The sequence below is a fragment of the Hyperolius riggenbachi genome, chromosome 11, assembly GCF_040937935.1.
Source record: "Hyperolius riggenbachi isolate aHypRig1 chromosome 11, aHypRig1.pri, whole genome shotgun sequence".
Taxonomy (NCBI): Eukaryota; Metazoa; Chordata; class Amphibia; order Anura; family Hyperoliidae; genus Hyperolius; species Hyperolius riggenbachi.
Window position 1 is genome coordinate 229780529 of NC_090656.1, and position 24281 is coordinate 229804809.

Here is a 24281-nt window from a genome sequence, read left to right on the forward strand (position 1 = left end):
GTAAGCTCGCAAGTGCAGGGATCTCCTCCTAGTGTCTCCACCCCACTGCCCTCTAGATTGCAAGCTCACAAGGGCAGGCACCTCCTCCTAGCATTTCTTATTCTTCTGTAATTTATCATATGAACATGCAACAGTATTGGTGGTGTCTCAAACCACACATCAGCTATGAATGTATTTGTATTGCTGGATGTCCTGATTGTAGAGTACTTAACTTTTCATGTAACGTTCCCCTCAATGTCTATAAAATTCTTCTGGATTTGATCTTTGAGGAACATCAGAGGAGAGTCTCTGGACGTGATACGTGTGGTGCTAACACTGACCACTGTAGATGGCTGAAGAAGTGACATCTCCTGTCTGAATTCCCCCCTCGTGGTTTATGTTTTAGTGATTTTCCCCCCACCCATCCCTGTGGAGCAATAGTGGAGGAATGTAAGGGAAGCTTCCAGATGTGGCTGCAACGATAGAACTCTGAGCCTTTCCTCCTCACCAGGCATCTGACCTCTCCTCCTGCAGCTCCCACTCATTGTTTCAAAACAACTCCCCACCACCACCACATGCTCCCCACCCCACACATGCTTCCCCCCACCACACACTCCTCCATCCACTAGGTGATGACATGTAAAATGACCAGGAAGCCAGGAGTCTCAGGGAATTGTCATCCTGATTTATCGGCTGCTCTGAACCTTCCATACAGCAGACCTGTCTGTCACAGACCTGGGCACTATGAGCTGGAGAGGAGCTGAGCTGTTGGTTTCCACTCCGGAGAAACTATTTTCTTGAACCTGAAGTAAAAAACCCTTAAAGCCACTTTTTTGGGCTCCGCAAATACCTGTGTCACCTTCTGATTTGCCCTATATGTGTCAGCCATATTAAAAAAAAAAAAAAACAGCAGAATTGTTTATAAAATGTTTTTTTTCCTTGTCAAATCATGGGTCTTCCTCACAAAACTGCCTGGCTCCCCAAAATTTGAACCCCTTCCTCCATGGTGACCTCCATGGCCAGAGGACCAATCTGTCAGGAATTGTACAACAAGTGTGACCAACATGATTCCCCCACCCATAAAGGCCCAGACTCACTGGTAGATGTATTGGAGAACGCTCAGTGACACAACCTGATGAACGGACGTACCCTGATCCATCTTACTACCAATGATGGCACACAGTGGGCACAAACGTAAGTTTAAACGATAGCAGCACTTTGCACAGGACTTGTCGGCGATCTTAAGGATCTGATCCACCGTGACGGTTGTAATCGCCACACGTCGCAAAGCTTTGTTTGCCTAATCACACACACGTACCCACGTTGTGAAAACACGGAAACAATCGCTAGTCACACAAAAAAATCTGTTGCGGGAAAAAATTGCTTCAAAAATTGTAACCTGGGTATGCAGCTTTACAAATGTGAGAAGACCTGCTCTGATGATCAGGCACCACAAACCCCCACAGTCCTGTTCCCCCCCCTACATTTGCCAGGACTAGTCCTGATACAGTCATGCCTTTGCTGCTTGCGTCATAGATCACTAGAAGAGGCTATGAGACCCCAAAATCATAATATAATTGTGCCTACCAAAATGCCAGTGTGTTTACGCTAAAAATCAGACCTCTCACCCAGAAGCGTCAATCTCCCCCCTCCATTTCTAGGAGGAATCTCAATTCCCAACTGTAACTGGGAAACTAGAAGAAACCCCTACAACAGTAAGCTAGTCTGTGGCATGGATGGACTTCTTCAAGACATGGTCCTGGAGACTTGAGGAACCCTTAGAACACTCTCAACCACAGAACGTGTGACCATGCAAAGAGCATGGCAGAGATGGTATACAGAGGAGGAAAGTTTAGTCAGTATCACTTTGTGTTGCGTAGATTAAGTCAAACCCATCTTTGTTCCTAAAGCCTAATTAGTCATGAACATACCAAGTAGGTCCTTTCTGAGGGTATCTCTGGTATTCTTGGAAATAGGCTGAGTTACCACTGAGGCTACTACAAGTATTCTGTATGGAAGAAAAGTGGGGTGATAGTGGCATTACCTGGGCATAGTTCTCAGCTCGCGTCAGTAGTGGCAGCTCATAGGCAGAAGAGAAGTGAGTCCGTACTTGTTGCATCTGACCGAACCTCTCCCGCTTCCTCCACTTCGCTCTTCGGTTCTGGAACCACACCTGGAAGACACAAGTGTTGCACATAGTTCACCTCTGATCTGTAGAGGATGCCAGTGAGATAATGATTTGGAGCTTAGGTAAATGTTATGCAAATTTTATGCAAATTTAAGCAGCTTGGAAATCGACCAATCAACTGAGGCAGTTGTGTGTTCCTGCTGATTCTGTTGATGGCTGATGACGATACTGTAACATTTCAAGGCCTGAAAATTACTGCACAATTAGCTTGTACTGAAATCATTTCATACAAACAGAGTTCTCCCTTACTATGGACCTTCAGTGGTTAAATGCTTATTTGTTTGTCCATGACCTCACTTCCTGGGTGGGTTTTTGTTAGTCTGTGCCTGATGAAATTAACATTTTACTACAGCCATCTATGTGCGGCCTTGTTCATTTGTGCCTCTAATTTATAAAGATGATGAGACCCTCTTGTCCTCTAGCTTAGTCACCTCTGCTTATTCCCACATCCAGGCCTTCTCACGAGTATCACCTCTCCTTGGGAACTCTCTCTCCAAGCCTGTCCGTCATGCTCGCCTCTGAGCCTGGAAACTATCAAAAGACTTTAAAGGGAACCGGAGGTGAGAATAATATGGAGGCTGCCATATTTATTTCCTTTTAAGCAATACCAGTTGCCTGGCTGCCCTGCTGGTCCTCTGCCTCTAATACTTTCAACCATAGACCCTGTGCAAGCATGCAGCAGGTCGTGGGTTTCTGACAATATTGTCAGAACTGACAAGATTAGCTGCATGCTTGTTTCTGGTGTAATTCAGTTCACTACTGCAGCCAAATAGATCAGCAGGACTGCCAGGCAACTAGTATTGTTTAAAAGGAAATACTGGCAGCTTCCATATCACTCTTATCACGGGTTCACTTTAATTTGCTATAGGTAGCATTGGAGGTTCACTGCCTCATCCGCTAATCCCTGCGTCTCCTTCCCTAATGTCTCTACCCCACTACTCTCTACATTGTAAGCTCACAAGGACAGGGACCTCCCTCTAGTGTTCCCACCCCACCAATCTATGGACTGTAAGCTAGCAGAGCAGGGACCTCCTGTTAGTGTCTCCACCCCTTTACCCTCTAGATTGTATGCTCGCAAGGGTAGGGACCCCGGACCTCGTTCTTGTCTCTTCACCCCACTACCCTCTAGATTGTAAGCTCGCAAGGGTAGGGACCCCGGACCTCGTTCTTGTCTCTTTACCCCACTACCCTCTAGATTGTAAGCTCGCAAGGGTAGGGACCCCGGACCTCGTTCTTGTCTCTTCACCCCACTACCCTCTAGATTGTAAGCTCACAAGGGCAGGGACCTCGTCCTAGTCTCTCCACCCCACTACACTCTAGATTGTAAGCTCACAAGGGCAGGGACCTCGTCCTAGTCTCTCCACCCCACTACCCTCTAGATTGTAAGCTCACAAGGGCAGGGACCTCGTCCTAGTCTCTCCACCCCACTACACTCTAGATTGTAAACTCACAAGGGCAGGGACCTCGTCCTAGTCTCTCCACCCCACTACACTCTAGATTGTAAACTCACAAGGGCAGGGACCTCGTCCTAGTCTCTCCACCCCACTACACTCTAGATTGTAAACTCACAAGGGCAGGGACCTCGTCCTAGTCTCTCCACCCCACTACACACTAGATTGTAAGCTCACAAGGGCAGGGACCTCGTCCTAGTCTCTCCACCCCACCCCCCTCTAGACTGTAAGCTCACAAGGGCAGGGACCTCCTCCTAGTCCCTCCACCCCACTACCCTCTAGATTATAAGGTCACAAGGGCAGGGACCTCCCCCTAGTGTCTCCACCCCTTCCCTCTAGATTGTAAACTCACAAGAGCAGGGACCTCCTCCTAGTGTCCCCACCCCCTACCCTCTAGATTGTAAGCTCACAAGGGCAGGGACCTCTGCCTAGTGTCTCCAATCCCACCGCCCTCTAGATTGTAAGTTTACAAGGGCAGAGGCCTCTTCCCAGTGTCTCCACCCCACCCCCCTCTGGATTGTAAGCTCACAAGGGCAGTGACCTCCTCCTAGTGTTTTTTATTCTGCTGTAAATTATCACATGAACATGTCCCAGTCTCAAACTGCACATCATCTATGTCTGTATTTATATTGTTGGATGCCCTAAATGTACAGAGCTTTGAGCTTTCAACTTCTCATGTATATATGTTCCCCAATATTTGTTTTGTACTCTGTACGGTGCTACTAAAGATGTTGGCACTATATAAATTAAAAATAATAACAATGAAGGGATTATCTATGTCTGCATAAACCACCCAAGAGTCATTATGGAGGCAGCACAAAACAAGTGATCTTTGCTTCGGAACAGTAATCGATTTCATGCATCATTTTGGAAGTCAAGGTTTATTAGTACAAATTAGTCCTCAGATTCCACCCCTACCCAAAATTCATGGTGGACCTCCATAGTTCCATACTTAAGACCAGTGTTTCTCACCATTTTATTGGTATGTACCCCTTTTAAAACCCTGTACTCACCAAGTACTCCCTAGCATAATATATATTATCACAAGTACTCCTTGACAAACATATATTTAATCGTAGTACATGATAATTGGTTCTAAACAATTTCCAACCATTTACCATTGCTTTGAATTAACTAAAATATGAATTTGGTGTTGTTTAAGATTAATCATTTTTCTAAAACTCTAAATTTGTTATTCTTGGTTAAGTATTTTAAGCCTGGGTACCCCCCGGAACCAACAGAAGTACCCCCTGGGGAGCGCATACCACACATTGAGAACCTAGGCTTTAGACCAGCCTTACTCAACCTTTTTACCCTGTAGGAACCCCTTCAAATAATTTTTGAATCTCAGGGAACCCCTCCATTAGCAGAGGAGAAGGGATTTATTTTCTAGTTGAATTTTTCATTAACAAGAAGTTTTGAATCAGGATGATACCATTTATTGGCTAACTTAGAGATGGATAAACAGTGAGCTTTCGGCTTATAAAAAGCCTTCGGCGGACTGGTTCCTGACCAAAACTGAAAAACACAGCTTATATACACTGACATACAGAGCAGAAACATTCTTTAGCAAACAAAAAGAAAGAATGTTTCTGCTCTGTATGTCAGTGTATATAAGCTGTGTTTTTCAGTTTTGGTCAGGAACCAGTCCGATGAAGGCTTTTTATAAGTCGAAAGCTCACTGTTTATCCATCTCTAAGTTAGCCAATAAATGGTATCATCCTGATTCAAAACGTCTTGCTTTTACTCATGGCTAACACGGTACAACACTTTACTAATTTTTCATTAACAATGGGTGATGGTGAGGCTAAACACTTATTACTATAATAATCCCCATTCCATATTTCTCCTTTTCAGAATACCCATTTCATGCCCTCCATCATTGCACCCCCCGTTATAGTTGCTCGGTGTTAGGGCTTTCTGTCTATCTGCTATACACACATCCTTAGTTCTGGCATCCCACATGTTTATTCATCACCAAGGAAATGTGTCATAACAGTCGCCTAGTCATTGCGCTAGTGGTGAACAAGTAGGGAAGCTAGAATTCAGGATGGGCAGAAAATGGATGACAAGGACATTGAGAAGCTAGGGACATCATATGGAAACTTTCTCAACCTGCCAGCTGAGGCAGCTCACCTCGAACGCTAAAATACCAGGGAACCCTGGTTGAGAAAGGCTGCTTTAGACTATGGGCAGCTTCTGGACTGGTGGTAAGGACTTTGGACCAATTGCATGGAAGAAATTTTGGCAGGAACTTTACACTGTGAGCTGTTTTCGGGTGAAGAAAAAATATTATTAGGGATTGTAGATTGTCAGGCACTTCGGGCAAAGGGATGGCTATTGGTAGTGGTAGCAGTAGGGTATTGTACCGTGTTAGCCATCAGTAAAAGCAAGAAGTTTTAAATCAGGATGATACCATTTATTGGCTAACTAAAAATGAATAAGAATAAGCAAGCTTTCGGCCTTGCAAGCTCGATGAAGGCTGCAAGGCCGAAAGCTTGCTTATTCTTATTCATTTTTAGTTAACCAATAAATGGTATCATCCTGATTTAAAACTTATTGCTATTGGTAGTGATGAGCACAAATTGTGCATAAACTTAAAAGCCTTAATTTCGTAGTTAAACGTAATCACCATAATTTCACAATTTTAATTTTTGCGTGATTTTGTACAAAATTTAGTGGTTAAGAGGAAAGCCCCCATACAGGCTATAGTCCCCAAAATTGCCACATATGTTAAAGCGGAGCTGTCACCCATATTATCTCAGAAAAGAAACCCACATATATAAGTAGATAAATACTTGCTCTACTTACGTAACATATGTATGGTACTGTCCACATTTTGATTTTAATGATTTTTCTACAGTAAAAAAAAAAGAGAAAATCCATCTCAGCATTTCCCATTTTAACTGTGGCTATTTTGAAGCCAATCCTGATGTCATTTCCTCCCTTACTCTCCTTTGCCTGATTGTGTATACATTTCCCACTCTCCACTATAAAAAGTGCACTGTCTCAGCATGAGAAATATTAGCCAATCAGAGAGGAACAGAGGTGTGGGATGGAAAAACAGGAGGGAAGGAGGCTTCAGACAATCAGGCTGCATTAGTTAAGTCTGAGGGAAAATAAAGAAGCAAAAAAGGACAACCCAGCATGCCCTGCAACCAAATTTTGTGTGTACCAAATAAGAGTCAGGTAAACTGGGGAATGATACCAAATCCAAACTCCCTCTTAATAGTGGTGAACCAATTTAAATATTTGGGTATTTCAAATAACCAAAGATGTTGCAAGGTATAGATCACTTAACATAGACCCAATCATCCAACAACTCTAAAATAGATGTAATGTCTGGAACAGACTTCCACTAAACTTGATAGGCAGAATTAACTTGCTCAAGATGATTTTTCTACCTAAATTTAACTATGTGTTTAGGCAATGCCCAGTCTTGCTCCCGACGACACTTTTTAAACAAATCGACAAACTAATTGTTTCCTTTATATGGGCAGGTAAACAGCCGAGAATTGCATTAGACTTATTACAACTCCCAAAATCTAGAGGTGGTCTAGCGCTCCCACATTTTTAAAAGTACTACTGGGCATCAGAACTTGTTACGATTAGGTGGTGGTTTTCTCAAGAGGCAACAAACCCGGCAGTGAATGTGGAGGCAGCATTGTTGGGTTCATATGAACAATTAACAAACCTTCCCTACAGAGGACCTAAAGCCAACTCTCACACCACTATGGCTATGACAACAACCTGGAAGGCTTGGTCGACAACTTGAGCCCTTATGATCAAACCTGATACCATATCTCCTTACACTCCATTATGGGGAAACCCACAGTTGAAGCATTTCTCTACTATACCTGACCCATATACCCGACCCAGTCATTTGGGCACGATACGGAATTAAAAAATCGATCTCACATCCAAAAGGATAAATCTCTTTATACTTTTAATGAACTGAAAGCTCAGTTCGACGTTCCTAATAAGCACTTATTTAGGTTTCTTCAGTTACAACATGCGCACAGATCACAATTTGGGTCTCAGCCTCCTGACATGCAAACTGACAGTTTAGAACAATTACTCCTAACTAAAAGTCTCCCCAAAACACTCTCGGCCATCTACACTGAACTGCTTACTCGCAATAATGCCAGGCTGGATAAGAACTTCTAAAAATGGACGCAGGATATTTCTAATTTAACTAAAGAAGAATGGGACATAATACTAGAAGATTTCCCCACTATGGTTATTTCTGCAAGCGACCAACTTATTCAAACAAAATTCTTACATAGAATTTATCTTACGCCGGTGAGGCTACACAGAATAAGTAATGTCAGTTCAGATAGATGCTGGAGGTGCTTGGTGGACTCGGGCAGTTTTATCCACATTTTTTGGCAATGCCCCAAAATCATCCCCTTTTGGGAAAATACACTTTCAATTATTAACAAACTGGTACAAACCTCTTTTCAACTCGAGGCAGGGTTGCTACTGCTAGGGAGAATTGGCAAGGACGTTATTTCAACTCATAAACAACTGTTGGTGAGAACATTATGCTTCTATGCTAGAAAGGAGATTCTAAAATATTGGAGAAAAGCTTCTATCCCAACACTAGGTACTTGAGCTAAAGCAATAAATAATGCCCTCCCCTTATATAGAACAACCTACGTAAATAGGAAAAGCCGTAAGAAATTTAACAAGGTATGGGGAGTCTGGGAAAGTAGGATTCTGGACCCAACAAACGGGAATCCGTGGGGGCGGGTGCAGGGCTGGAGACGGGCGATGACCTCCTTTTTCTTCCGGGGTAATACTACCCCTCTTTCTTCTCTATATTCTTCTCAGGTGCAGAGCGGAAATGCTAACACAACTGATTATACTTATGTGATGTCCTTTTACTTAAAACTGACAATAGATGTATACATTGTATTATTCAGTAAAATTATGCAGACATAAATGATGATATGTGTTACATTTCTCATCTGTACAGCTATAACTGTATATGCACTGCTCTGTACCTTTTCCCTTTGAAAAAACAAATACATTTTTTTACTGTTAAAAAAAACTGGGGAATGATCATTTATCAACAAGAAAAGTAATAGTGATTTTAACTTTGGATTGCCTGGTTAGCATCCTTATTACTTGTTTACCAGATACAAATAAAGAACTGATTTTTCATTGTACATCGACAGTTATACTTTAAGGGGAATAGTGGGAATAAGTAAATATATATATATATATATATATATATATATCAAAAATGCTTTGCATTTTTCAAAATCAATTACCTTAAAAACTACAAAGGAAAATGGGTTTTGAAACTGTCAAATGGTTTAAAAACCATTTTACCTTTGCATTTTTAAAATCAATTTTCTCAAAAACTACAAGGTCTTTTTGAAAAAGATAATGTTTTTGTTATCTTCATTATGCCTCTTAACATACATAGCGATGTTGGTGACAATAGCCTGTTTAGGATTCTGTTGATTATTTCAAGAAAATAATAATTTATTTACATACTCTGAGTAGGTGCAACGCGTTTCGTGTGCACATCCCACTTCATCAGGCAATAGAATGGAGTACAACAACTTACGCATTCTAATCGAAAGCTTAGCCCCCCTGAGGCGGTAATTTTGCCTCTTTTTATACTTTTGGCGCCTCTGTACAATTATTGTGTCCACCCCTGGTGGAGGGGACTTGGTTCCTTTTTTCCGATCTACAGAGAGTGACTTCTTATTTCTGAGTGGGGACAGATCTAATACTCACCCACCTGCCTATGAAGTGGTTGCCTGGATGGTAACCCAGTGAGTATAACACTATACTTACCCTTTCATTTCCACAAATTCCAGTACATACTACACTATAGTGGGCTCTCGGTGTCTCCTTTTTATCCAGGATTCTGCTACTGACCACTGAAGCCGGCATGAAATTATGGGAAAGTTACACTCAATTATGAAAAGATTACATAAAAGCAATTGAATTTCCAAATCGTAATTATGCATGGCCATAATTGCAAAAAATTACACAAAATTTGGGGTAATCGAAATTAGCAGATGCATGGACTCTAGGCTGTCAGCAAATTTATAGTGTACGGCCCCTTATGCAACAGCGTCAACAAACCATCAATATCCAACTAAAGCTACTGGATCCTGGTTGAATTTTAGAAGATAACTAATTTGATCAATCATTTGCCCTTCTAATGATAATGATGGCCTGTGCTAAAAAATCTAGCAAGTGTACAGTGGCCCCCAATGCCCTCCCTCCACTCCACATCGTCTATGGATCAGCCCAGAGGATCAATTTGGCTGAGCACCGGCCAAGAGCATTCTCCTCCCCACTCACCCTGCCCACTGCGTGACATCACTACTGTGCTGCTTAACCGCCCTCCACCCCCCGACAGCAACAGATCATATCTGCAGGCTAGTGACGCGTATGTACAGTGACGGTCCTGCAATGTCTGGATCCCCACCGCGTGACTTACTTCGCATGTGTGTGTACCAGGCTTATATTTGCACTTATCAATGCTATACTAAGCTAGATATTTTGTAGATCCACATATTTCATTCATTATTTATTCCATTTTTTTTTTTTACAAATTGAACATCTGATAAAAAGATCATATAATGGATAGAGACTTTTTGAGCAAGAACCAATGGTTAGCATGGGCGGCACTTGATTCGGGCGGCAAAATCTAGGGGGCGCCATCTGGACAAATGGTTTGGGTCACCTGGTGCCTCCCTCCTTCCATCTAATGTACTATGTGTGTGCCAAATTTCATTCAAATCCGTTCTGCCATTGTTGCGTGATTGAGTAACAAACATCCAAACTTTCACATTTATAATATTAGTAGGATATACAGTGCTGCTCATAATTATTCATACCCCTTGCAAATTTTGACTTAAAGTTACTTTTATTCAACCAGCAAGTAATTTTTTTGATGAACAATGACATACGCGTCTCCCAAAAGATAACAAGACGATGTACAAGGTATTATTGTGGGGAAAAATAACAATTTCTCAGCTTTTATTTACATTTGAGCAAAAAGTGTCCAGTCCAAAATGATTTATACCCTTGTCGATAATCAATAGAAAAGCCTTTATTGGCTATTACAGCAATCAAACGCTTCCTATAATTGCAGACCAGCATGTCTCAACAGGTATTTTTGCCCGATTATCTTTAGCAATGAGCTCCAAATCGTTCAGGTTGGAGGGTCTTCTTGTTGTCACCCTGATCTTTAGCTCCCTCCACAGATTCTCAATTGGATTCAAGTCAGGACTCTGGCTGGGCTACTCCAAAACGTTAATGTTGTTGTCTGATAACTATTTCTTCAACACTTTTGCTGAGTGTTTTGGGTCATTGTCATACTGAAATGTCCACTGGTGCCCAAGTCCAAGTTTCTCTGCAGACTGCCTGATGTTGTCTTTGAGAATCCTCATGTATTGCTCTTTTTTCATGGTGCAATTTACTGTAATTAGGTTCCCTGGTCCATTGGCTGAAAAACACCCCCAAAGCATTAGGTTCCCACCACCATGTGTGACAGTGGGGATGTTGTACTTTGGGTTGAAGGCTTCTCCTTTCTTACACAAAATGAAGGAAACATCATTGTGACCAAACTATTACATTTTTTGTTTCATCTGACCATAACCCAGAAGTCTTCTTCTTTGTCCAGATGAGCATTTTCAAAGGCCAAGCAAGCTTTTGTGTGCCTTATCTGGAGACGTCCTCCTTGGTCTGCATCCATAGAACCCAGCAGTGTGCAGTGTCTGTTGGATTGTCTGCCTTGAGACATTGCCACCAGCAGAGCCCAGATTCACCAGGATGGCCTTGGTGGGGATCCTTGGATTCTTTTTCACCTCTCTCAATATCCTCCTGGCCAGCACAAGTGTCACTTTTAGCTTCCGACCACGTCCTCTGAGATTTTCAACAGTGCGGGACATCTTGTATTTTTTTTAATACTTTGCACTGTAGCTACTGGAACTTGTAAACATTTAGAAATGCCCTTGTAGCGCTTTCCTGACTTGTGAGCAGCATCAATACGCAGCCGCAGGTCCTCACTGAGCTCCTTTGTCTTATCCATCACAGTCCACAAACCAACTGCAGAGAGCCGCTGTTTTCCACATGTTGAGTTGATTAAAACAGCTGTTCCCAATTAATCAGGGTAATTGGGAAGCTTTAGAACAGCTTGGGCCATTTGGAATGGTACAGAACTTTGGATTTTCCCACAGACTGTGACAGTTTGTGAAGGGTATGAATAATTTTGGACTGGACACTTTTTGCTCAAATGTAAATAAAAGCTGAGAAATGTTTTTTCTCCACAATAATGCCTCTTGTACATCATCTTATTATCTTTTGGGAGACACCTCTGTCATTTCCCGTCAAAAAAAAATTCTTGCTGGTTGAATAAAAGTAACTTTAGGTTAAAATTTGCCAGTGGTATGAATAATTATGGGCAGCACTGTATATATATATATATATATATATATATATATATATATATATATATATATATATATATTATATATATACACATATACACACACACATGTATCAGCGTTTCTGGGGGAAGGGGGGCACATCCTCCGAAGTGTGCTTCAGGCAGCAGAAAGTCTAGAACCGGCCCTGATGGTAAGGGATAGACGTTTCCTGTAGAACACGGCAGAAATACATTAACAAGCAAAAAACCGGTCACATCATCCATAAAAAGAAGATGACACACAAGAGTAATGAGGTCGCCATGTTGTGAGGCCCCGCCCGGCATAAGCAGACTTAGTTCCCCAATGCAGAGGGTCTTTCAGCACTCTGTCTGTACATTTATCATCTCCTACAAGATTCCTGTGTAGAATCACGTTCATGGATAACTGTAGGGGGGGGGGGGGGGGGGTCATGGGGGTCCTGTGTGACCTGCTCCTCTATTCCATGAAAGGCCATTCATCACACAGTGACCAGAGGAGATGACTATAGCACCAGGTACACGAGGTGTCCCTCCAATCTCTGTTTCCTATTCGACATGGGGCATGAACAATGATTAGTGGAGCAAAGAGTGTCAGCTCAGTGGCCGACATCACGCCCAGAGCTTACTGGCTGACAAGGACAATGTGTGGCTCCTCTGAGATATAGGATGCACCCCTGAGCTGCTAAATCCCCGTTACTAATAGATTTTCTGCATCGCGGAACACCATACACTGAACTCCAGCACGACCCTCGTCCAACAGTCACGGTGGGGCAGTCAGAGCTAGGATGTCTGTATTTAGCTGTCCTGATAATATTTTATGTCATAAACATACAGCAGCCTTTAACCATTTCTGTACCAGCAGTCTCTGCCCCCTTAAAGAGAACCTGAACTGAAAATAAAAAGTCAAAATAACCATACACAGGTCATACTTACCTCCTGTGTAGTCTACTCATCAATCTCTCATCTCCTGCGTCCCGTTTGTCCACTGTGATCATGATCAATGGAATTCTCCGTCCTCCATTTTAAAAATGGCCATTACCCCCTAACAGCTTCCTGGTCAGCAGACTGTTAAACTGTAATATCACCCACTTGAGCCATAGGGAAACATGGACATTACCTTGCACATTCAGTTGAAACTGACAGCTGCTGATATATAACTGACAGCAACTGGTATATTTCAGTTCTGACAAAAATTGTCAGAACTGGAAGGGATCACTGTAAGAAGAAAACGGTGAGCCCCTAAGGGGAACTGACAGTGAGGTTAGTATGTAATATTCATTTGCAGCTTCATCATGTGTTTATTTTAAATAATTTTACTCGCTTCAGGTTCCCTTTAAGGACCAGAGACTGCTGTTACTGTAAAACGCTGCCTCCCGACAAATCGGCGCACATACCCGCCGCTCTCGCCGGTCGCAACGCCGCCCCAACGCCGCCGGCTCCTCTCTCTGCAGTCTCTATGATGGCAGAGCGCTGTCAGCTGTTCAGGAGCCGCTTTCATTGGCTCCTGATACTGTCTATCAATGTGAGCTATATAGACACTTCCTATATACTGTAAGTATATACACCTTCTGTATAGATGTACATGCTTTCTGTAGGGTTATATATACTTCCTGTACATACATACACACTTCCTGTATGGATATATATATATATATATATATATATATATATATATATATATATATACTTCCTGTACAAGTATGTACACTTTCTGTATGGATTTACACACATCCTGTTCAGATATACACACTTCCTGTACAGCCATACACACTTCCTGTATGGATATATACACTTCCTGTACGAGTATGTACACTTTCTGTATGGATTTACACACTTCCTGTTTAGATATACACACTTCCTGTACAGCCATACACACTTCCTGTATGGATATATACACTTCCTGTACGAGTATGTACACTTTCTGTATGGATTTACATACTTCCTGTTTAGATATACACACTTCCTGTACAGACATACACACTTCCTGTATGGGTATATACACTTCCTGTACAAGTAAATACACTTTCTGTATGGATTTACACACTTCCTGTTTAGATATACACACTTCTTGTGCAGAAATACACTTCCTGTACATATATATACACTTTCTGTTAGGATATACACACTTCCTGTACAAATATACACACTTCCGGTAGGAATATACAAACGTTTCTGATCTCTCATCCTTCCTTCTGTCTTACCCGCCCACCCAATGTCCCCTGCATGGATCTGCAGAGCTGAGTTTACTGCAAATGGCGACTTTTGGATGGAATGCCATGTCCCCTTAGTAATGGCCCTCTACCCGCCAGTATAGCCACAATGTCAGTATGGTTAATATCTGTCTGAAGACTCTCTTCTCCTGCTAGACTTCCTCCCCGGTCATTCTCTTCTCCTGGTGATTCTATGGTCTGGTGTGATGTGTTTTGTGGGGTTCCGTTGTTGGAAGAAGTGGGGGGGAAAAGAATGGGGGGGTTATTTATTTCAGTTCGGGAACCTTCAGAGAAGAAACAAATATCCTGCCTCTAGTTGTGCAGTAGAGAGCCCTCATGACTTGCGCTTTCCACGGTCACCGCGCTGGTGTTGGTTTTGTAAGAGGCTCAGCAAAGTCCCATATTGGATTTCAGGCTCTGCTAAGCCCCCCCACCCCCCTCCTGTCCCCCCATGCATAGATAATTACACTGTGACAGGATGAATATGAGGTCTGGGCTGTTAGGATTTAGACTGTGATATTTATCTGCAGTTAATATTGCAGATGACACCCCTGGTCTGGCCTCGGAGCGAGCTGTCAGGACCGTGTCCTGGGAAAACTGCCTGGGATGATGGGCTGAGATAACTTCTGCTTGTTTACATTACATCTTTAATTTCCTGCAGCCTATGGCTCTCTGTAAGGCAGCCCCCCATGGTTCTGTGTGGGGGAAGGGATGAAAGATACAGAGAGGAACCGCAGGGCCGAGAACTGGACAGGAATAGATGAACCAGGATGGACGGCAGCGAGCGGCAATGCACTTTAAACAGACCGTTTCTATTCCACCAAGACCCAACGCAAAGTGTTGATCGAGCTTCTAGCTGAGGATGCACATTCGGGTTCCCTGAAATTTACATTTTTGAATTACCACAATTCTGTAATTTTAGCTTAATAACAGAACTCGGAAGCATTTGACCAATATCATAGAATGCAGAATTTTTCCACATAATTTAAGACCAATCACAAGACTGATTTTCCCTTTTTCCTAATTTTTTTGGTAATTTTTTTGCATTCTTTGATGCAAAAAAAATGACAAATAAAATACTTCTCAGAAATCGGAAAAACAGAAAATCGGAAATAGGCATTGGCGGAAATCAAAATTTCTGCAGATATCTCGGTAGAATGAAGACCAGGAGTAGAAACCATGGAGTCATCACAAGAGACCAGAAACCACCATCAATTTTACTTACACCACTTATTTTTTTGACATGATAGAATCTGATGTAATAATGTAGCGTGTACAGCAGCGAGAGCCTCTTCTTAGTATTGTTATTAGGCCGTTTGTTGGGTGATAACTCAGCCTCTGTGCCGTCCATAATGCCAAGCAGCACAACAATATTCGTTCCTCTCCTTGAGGGCTTGATTCCTATACCTACGTCTTAAATCGTTCCCATTTCCCGAACATGCCTGTTTCCTCTTCTACACCTGCCAATCAAAACCATTTCTTCACAACTTACCTTCCTAAATTACCCTATAACCTTCTGTTTAAAGGATACCTGAGGTGACATGATGAGATAGACATGGGTATGTACAGTACCTAGCACACAAATAACATTGCTGTGTTCCTTTTTTTTCTCTCTCTGCCTGAAAGAGTTAAACATCAGGTATGTAAGTGGCAGTTCCTGTCTGAGTCAGGACTGGGTCAAATTACAGTGTGACCCTCACTGATAAGAAATTACAACTATAAAACACTTTCCTGGCAGAAAATGGCTTCTGAGAGCAGGAAAGAGATAAAAAGGATCAATAGTTTATAGATTTTAGCTCTGGCATACGTCAATGAATGTGTCATTGAGCAAAAACAATAAAATGGTAAAAACTTAAAAAGTAGATTTAAATATAAAATAAAACTGTGGAATATCTTAAAAAGTCATTTTTAGGAGAATGAGGATAGATACAATTGTTTATTTCATTAGTTTATTTTCACATCAGGTGTCCTTTAAGCCTGACCCTAGACTAAACCTTACAAGGAATGCCTAACCCTAACCTAAATACTGGTCTATTGTTAACCCTTAGGCCTTGTTCACATTGCGTTCTGATCGCGTGAGTGTTCGCGTTGGGCATTTTTTGACGTGATTTTTTTTTTTGCGATTCCCAGCACTTGGGTGGGCGGTGCACTTTTGTTAAAAGCGCTTTTCTAAGTGCGCGTTACGCGCGCTATAACGCTAGTGCGACCGTGAGGAGAGTTATCACGATTTTGTGACGTCCCAACTTATTCACAAGTTCAACAAAGTCCAAACTGCTCACCCTAACTAACCATAACTGTCCTTTTGTCCAACAGTACAGCCCTGTGACCTCTCTGTGACCTTCTTGCCCAAAAATGCCAACAGAACTTACCTACTGGAGCAAGGAGTGCCAATGGCTGAACTACACCTCATCAAACTGTGACTCTACTCTTCTCTAGACCAATCATCCAATCTCCATCCATCCAATAATTATCCATCCAACCCATATCCTTCCATGCATCCATCTATCCATCCAATCTCCATTCATTTCACTTCCATTCAATCTCCACCTATCAATCCCATATCCATGCACCCTACATCTATCCACTTTGGGCCGGACTTTGTGTGCCCCTAGGCCCAGCATGTTGAGGCTCCCCTTTCTTGTGCTGCATGGCCCACCCATTCCATGTGCACCCTCCTTCCTCTTGTATCATTCATGTACTATATCCCCTCTCTTTCATGAACACCTCCGTTGGGTATCAGTTTCCCCTTTTCATGTGTTGCTCCCCATTTTCAGCCCCCCTTTTATATGCAGCAACCCCTCTTTCACGTTCTGGTGCCCCCTTGGCTGCTGCCGCCCAAGACCCAGGCTTTGTATGGCCTCATCAGAAATCCGGCCCTGCATCTACTAGTCAATTAACAAAACCATCAATCATCCAATTGTCTGTCCCTCCACCCACCCATGCATCTCTCCTCAGAGATGTTTTTTTTTGGCAGGAAATGAGTGTTAAATTTCTATTCATTCTCTGGAAATGGCCAATGTTTCAGTATTTGAAGAACGGAAATAGTCAATGAGCCACCGCTAACTTCAACCTGCATAAAAATTGAATGTCAATTGTATGCAACGTGAAATAGAACAAATCAAAATAACAGTTTTGATTGCTCTATTTCCAAGCTGCATACAATCGACACGAAATGTGAATGCAAGTTGAAATGATTTGCTTGAAATGAGTTGAGCAGCGTAGTCCGCACTGCAGCTCGGCAGAGTCCCATCTTTGGTTAGGCCATTCACGCTATCTGTGCTATATTTATCCCCCACACGTGTTTTAGTGGTCATTTGAAATGCATTCAGTGGTCAATTTGACCTGAAATTAAACGAATTTTAAAAAAGGACAATCCCAAAGGAATCCTCTGATTGGTCGTTGGAGCGAGTGTCAGCTGGTTCGGCATAGATCAGGCATTGCTGCTATTGGTTTCAGGAAGTGACGTTACCTGCACTCTGGCCTCAGTCAGGTCCGTCCTCATGGCCAGCTGCTCTCTGGCGTAGACGTCTGGGTAGTGGGTCTTCTGGAAGACTTTCTCCAGCTCCTCCAGCTGGTAACTGGTGAAGGTGGTCCTGTTCCGCCTCTTCTTTCCTTTGTTGCTCTCTGACTCCGCCTTGTCCATCGGGAGGTCGCTGCTCCCCCTGTCCTGGGAGGACTTGGCCGAGGAGTCCTTACTGCTCAGGTAGCTGCCGTCCATTCCTGCTCCGTCACTGCTCGGGGTCAGGGAACTCTCTTTACCTGCAGAAGACAACGAATAACAGACAATGAGTTATTTTATGGTAGAGAGAAGATCTGCAAACGTGTAGAGTGGGGATAACATGGTGATAATTGTTGTTTGGAACACTATAATGACTTGCATCCCAAACAACTGCTGTTTGCCACTCTTAAAGTGGACCTGAACTTTTGCACAGGAGTAAAGGAAAACAGAGAAATGCACCCTGTGTGTATTTAGAGAGTTTAGCCTGTCTAATTCCCCTCATCTGTAACTAATCACAAGTTTGAATTTGATCTCTCAGCTATGTCAGCTGGCTGCCTTGGCAGAGCAGCTAATTTATAAACACCACCTTCCCCACTTGCTGCACACTATTCTGCCAGTTGGACTCAGCAACTGCTATTTAGTAAGTGCTTTTGTAAATAATTAAATAACAGAGAATTCCCCCTGAGCAGATGGGGACTAGTTCAAAATCTGACAGTGACATAGGAAAATAGTAATTTATAGGGCATTACACTCTAGTCCAGGCATGGGCAAACTCGGCCCTCCAGCTGTTACAGAACTACAAGTCCCACAATGCATTTGCCTTTATGAGTCATGACTGTGGCTGTCAGACTCCTGCAATGCATTGTGGGACTTGTAGTTCCTTAACAGCTGGAGGGCCAAGTTTGCCCATGCCTGCTCTAGGAGAAATGTACATTTATAGTATATGTATGTATTTTAAATGCTACAATTTTTCACGATCATTGGCCTTTAAGGCAGACCTGAACTGAGAACTTCCCCTCTGCTGTCAAAGATAAGCAACAGCATAATAGCATTTAAAGAAAAATATTTCTTTGTTAGAGCTGATATAAATCCTGTAATAAATCTGCAGATTTTACAATGAGCAAACACTGAATAGGTGAATTCCGCTACACCCCGGACACCAGGAAAGTGCTGCAACCAGGCGGCTTGACCCAAATATGCAGCAGAAAGGAGAAGTTCTGCACAAAGTCCTGCGTTCAATCGAGTCCCAACTTTATTAATACAGGTAAAAACCAAACAGTCACAGGCCTGGTGCACACCAAAAACCGCTAGCAGATTTTGAAACGCTTTTTCTTCTTTTTCTGTAGCGTTTCAGCTAGCGTTTTGCGGTTTTGGGAAGCGTTTTTGGTGTAGTAGATTTCATGTATTGTTACAGTAAAGCTGTTACTGAATAGCTACTGTAACAAAAAACGCCTGGCAAACCGCTCTGAAGTGCCGTTTTTCAGAGCGGTTTGCGTTTTTCCTATACTTAACATTGAGGCAGAAACGCATCCGCAATCCAAAATCTGCAGCAGCCCGGGAGTATGCGTTTCTGCAAAACGCCTCCCGCTCTGGTGTGCACCAGCCCATTGAAATACATTACCCTAGCGGATCCGCACCTGCAGGCGGATCGCAAACTGCAGCAGAACCGCTCTGGTATGCACTAGGCCACAGAGCTGACATGTTTCGGACTCACAGGTCCTTCATAGCACCATGATTAAGGACCTGTGAGTCCGAAACATGTCAGCTCTGTGGCAATGAGCAAACACTGACTCAATAAAATGTATACATCAATATTGTAAAAAATAAGCAATTACATTATTCTCACTACAGTTCCTCTTTAAATATATTAAGGACACATGGCAATAGACTTTGGAAAATGTGGGCTCCCCTAAGAAATGCATAGCATAGCATGTGTTATCGCATTGTGTGATGCAGCAAGCCATTTTAAAGCGGATCTAAACTTAGAACTTCCCCTCTGCTCTAAAAGATAAGCAACAGCATAATGACCTTTAAAGAAAAACATTTCTTTGTTACCACTGATAGAATTCATGTAATACATCTCCAGTGTATGTACTTCCTCCTTTCATGGAAGCAGACATAGGGTTAACATCCTGTGTTTACAAATTAGCTGCTCTCTCGAGGCAGACAGCTGACACAGCTGAGAGATCAAATTACAGTGGTGATTAGTCACAGATGAGGGGGAATTAGACAGGCTAATCTCTCTAAATACATACAGGGTACATTGTTTTCCTTCTGTCCTGTGCAAGAGTTTAGGTCCACTTCAACATCTGTGATCCCAGCCTAAAGGTGGCCACACACCATACAATTTTTTAAATATCTGTTTAATTCATGAATTGCAATCATTTTTTCTGACTGATTGTTACATTTCAAAAATCTGACCTATGTTCAGTTTTTTCCCAATTGTGATAAAAATGATTGGAAACTCTGAAAAAAATTGCTAGAGTGTGTATATTAATAAATTGACAATCTAACACACCCTACAATCTTTAGAAAAATGAAAGAAAAATTTCCAGCATCCTGGATCGATAAAGATCGGAAAAAAAAAAAAACCGGAAAATCCGATCGTATTTTTCAGTCAAATGAAAAAAAAAAGCTTTCTATCTTTTCGGGAGATCCAATCACATTTATCGAATTGCCATAAAATTGGATCATTTTATTGTATTGCGTGTGGCCCTGGCATTGAACGCCAATGGGGACATTCACACTAGCATGGGATGTCAATTCACGATTGGTGTTGCAATTGGCAGGGGCGTAGTAATAGAGCATCGGGGCCCTTGGGCCAGAGGGGCCCTGAGTGGCCCTCCCTCAACCACAGTATTAGCTCTCTATTGGTCGTGTGCTCATAATAATCACTTCTATAGATACATTGAATAGTAGTAATCATTAACAAGCTGCTCCCCATTCCCTTCTTGCACCTCTGACACTGTAGTGGCCATTGGCAGGTTTTGGTGCGCCGTACCAATTGTTATGCATAGAGTGCTGGGGGGACCCAATGCTAAACTTGTATCGGGGCCCACAGCTCCTTAGCTACGCCACTGGCAATTGGTAGAAGCATTGTAACTGGGCCTGTGTATCTCACAAGTGTCCATGCCATACGGACACTGCACAACATTGTATATGTATGTGTGGCAATGCCGATTATCGTGTCTGTTCATGTTTCTTGCAGGTACCGGAGTGATTGTAGCTTAACCTGGGCGAAATGATCATTTAGAACTTTATAAGCTAAAGATCAACCGAAGCAGAAAAGAAACAACAGCAGAAGTACGTTTCGGATTTGAAGTCTTGACTTTGTTTTATGATTAAAGGAAACCAGATCTGAGAGGATAATGGAAATGATTTTTGATAACTCCCTTTAATCTGCTGCTTTTGTGGCTGATGTGCTGACGATCCTCTGTCTGCAGTGTGTCCTGAGTGACTCATCCCACATGCTTATTGCAGGTATGTGGCCTCAACAAGGCAAAATAAAGACATAGGGCATTTAGAAAATATGACAACAATATGGTGCCCCATCCGCCCACTTTAGGCCAAAAGGTGCGTACACACATGCGACTATAGCCGTCTGAAACGATCGTTCCCCGATCATTTCAAACAACGATCATTTAAAATAGCATCCAACGATCATTAAGTCAAACGATGGACGAGCTACATCGTTAAAAACGAAAGATCTGCCTTGGCGATTTTTTTAAACGACGATCGTTTGCAAAAGTAGTACATCGTTGGAAAACGGTTGTTCGTACTTTGACATGCGCATTTCGTTATATCTCCATAGAACCTTTCATTTTTATGCACAAGCACAACAGTTGCTTTTCGTGATGTAACGTTCGTTCTATGAATGTGTCCTGTGACATGTTAATTGCTTCATGATTATACCATAATTGTCATTTTAACAGGACAGAGTGTATTTTTGTATGTTTTGTCAACGCCATATTATCTAAATGTCCTACCTTCATACAGACAGTATGAGTTCTCATACTGTAATGTAATGTACGTAACATTAGTTTTACAGTGTAAAGTACGTTTTGAACCGTTCGTTACGTGTGGGCGGAACTTGCTCTGATGTCACTTCCAGGAACAGTATGTAACGTTGTTCCGGATCGTTCGTTAAACGATCAGATCGTTACACACCTTAAAAGCTAGCTTTACTTAGGTCGTTCTTTCGTCAATTTAAAGATTGTTCGTCATTCACAACGAACGATCGTTGTTGTATGTGTGTACATAGCTAAAGATGTAGGTGAATGCACAACTGAACACACACTACTGCCCATTTGCAATTAACTTTTTTCTTCTGAATTTTCTCCTTTGAGATCATTTTCCATCTTTTTAAAATAACTTTTCAGGATGTTGCAATTGAAAAAGTTCCAAAAAGTAGTTGAAAAGGTACTAACACAATTATTTTGAACAGCAGGTAGAAAGAACATGGGTTGGAACTTGCAATCATGCGGTATAAAATAGCTGGGCGTCTTCTGAGGTACTGTGCAGTCCCTTAGGAGAGCGAAACGGTCGTCAGGCGGCCCACCGCTCCCACCTCACCCCACAGCAACTAGGAACCGGGTAGGAATGAAGTGCAACTTTTTGCAATGTTTTAGACTATATAAGCCACTAGCCAGAAGAATAAAGTTATTTTTACCACATGATTGCAAGTGCCAACCCATGTTCTTTCTACCTGCTGTTATGAATATGCCGATGCTGTCAGGTTTGAGCACGCAATTCAAGGTGTAAGCTACCCGATCCATTGTCTTCATAACGTCCATTATAAAGGGAACCCGCAATTAAGTGAAACTTAGCCACTGCGGGAGAGCAGAGCATCGTTCCTGGATGGCTCGAGCACAGGGTGGCTGCAGGGGGTTGGCAAATCTTTTTTTTAGCTGAATTAAGGTTCCCTTTAAAATGCATTTTATTGACAATGTGTGAAAAAAGCACCTAGGAGAAAACTCAGGAGAAGACGTGAATTGCATATGGGCCCTCTATCTGAACTATGATAATGGCCTAAAGATATTCTGCACTCTCCAGCGGTCCTGGGATTCAGATAGTTCTAGTGATGTCCAGTCAGGATGCACAATCTCAGGGCATTATGATTGGACCATGAAGAGAAGCAGCACAGTAATGTGTCATCACCATACTCCCGCCTCCATTCTATAAAGGTGGCCAAACACAGACAAAAGCAAAGAACAAACAAAACAAAACAAACAAACACATATGATCTATATATATAATTGAGTAAGTGCCTCAACCTTCAGGCAAGAAGAAGAAGTAGTGCCCTGCCCCCAGGGCGTGCCTCAACCTTCAAGCCAGAAGAAGTACTTTGCATGAGAAAATGTATGCGTGCTCAAACACCAAGTTTAAGGCCTCTTTTCCACGGACTGTTGAGCTGTGTGCTCAGCAAGCAGTTACCATGCAGCAGTGAGCAGTTACCAGGCAGCAGTGAGCAGATACCAGGCAGCAGCAAGCAGTTACCAGGCAGCAGCAAGCAGTTACCAGGCAGCAGCAAGCAGTTACCAGACAGCAGTGAGCAGATACCAGGCAGCAACAAGCAGTTACCAGGCAGCAGTGAGCAGTTGTGAGAGTTTGAGAGGCATTTCACTGCCTATCAACAGTCCATGGAAAAGAGGCCTTACCCTAGCAAGTCTGGCTTTGCAAATCTAGCCTAATTGGCTATTCATGAGGCAATGCTTATGCAAATGCATGCACAAACCAATACTACAAAGCGGTCACCCTGCTACATGCTACATTAGCACTATCCAGGAGCGCCACGGGGAGGTTTCCCAATGCCCCCTTTTTATACAATCAAGGGGACCGCAGGGTCCCAGGCTCTCTCACTGCCTGGGAACCACAGCGGCACCCCGGAGGGGGAGGTGTGGCCAGCGCCGGGCGCCCAAGTGTGGCCAGCGCCGGGGAGAGCCGTCCGCACCTACCTCCCAATATTAAAAACAGGCACTTACCTTAACGTCCATTGCGTTCTGCTACATGCGCATTAACTTGGGGGCCCCACATGAGAAAGGAGAGAAGCATGGGTCACCCCGAGCTTTAGAGCTCAGGGCTGGCTCACACACAACACTGCAGAGGGGGGGGGGGATGGACAGGTGCAGACAACTCACTCCGGGGTTCACACCACCGGAGCAAGCCATCCACCACCTGCCTCCAAAAGGATACAAACTGCACAAAATGCTTTCCATTGGAAAATTAATGCGCATGTAGCAGAACGCAATGGACGTTAAGGTAATTGCCCGTTTTTAATATTAGGTGCTGGCCACGCTTGGGAGGGGGGGGTCGGCTGCGCCACCCAGCCTCCCCCTCCGGGGTGCCGCTGTGGTTCCCAGGCAGCGAGAGAGCCTGGGACCCCGCGGTCCCCCGGGTTGTATAAAACTAGGGCATTGGGAATCCTCCCCGTGGCGCTCCTGGATAGTGCTAATGTAGCATAAACTAATTCCCGCAGGGCGATTGCTTTGCGGTATTGTTTTTTGGACCCTGCATAGTT

The 24281-nt window shown here is 43.0% G+C and overlaps 1 protein-coding gene and 1 long non-coding RNA gene across 2 annotated transcripts in view; one reads left to right on the forward strand and one right to left on the reverse strand.

The window, feature by feature from the left end:
- ALX4 (ALX homeobox 4) overlaps window positions 1-24281 on the reverse strand; it is a 125937-nt gene that overhangs the window by 11753 nt on the left and 89903 nt on the right. Inside the window, exons 2-3 of the mRNA XM_068259667.1 lie at window positions 17735-18024; window positions 2024-2152 (exon numbers count right to left, since the gene is read on the reverse strand). Of these exons, the coding sequence (XP_068115768.1) occupies window positions 2024-2152; window positions 17735-18024 (419 nt within the window). The remainder of the gene's footprint in view (window positions 1-2023; window positions 2153-17734; window positions 18025-24281) is intronic.
- Window positions 10023-21125, forward strand: LOC137537728 (uncharacterized). Its single transcript, XR_011024665.1, has 2 exons — window positions 10023-10093; window positions 20973-21125. It is a non-coding gene; the product is annotated as an uncharacterized lncRNA (long non-coding RNA).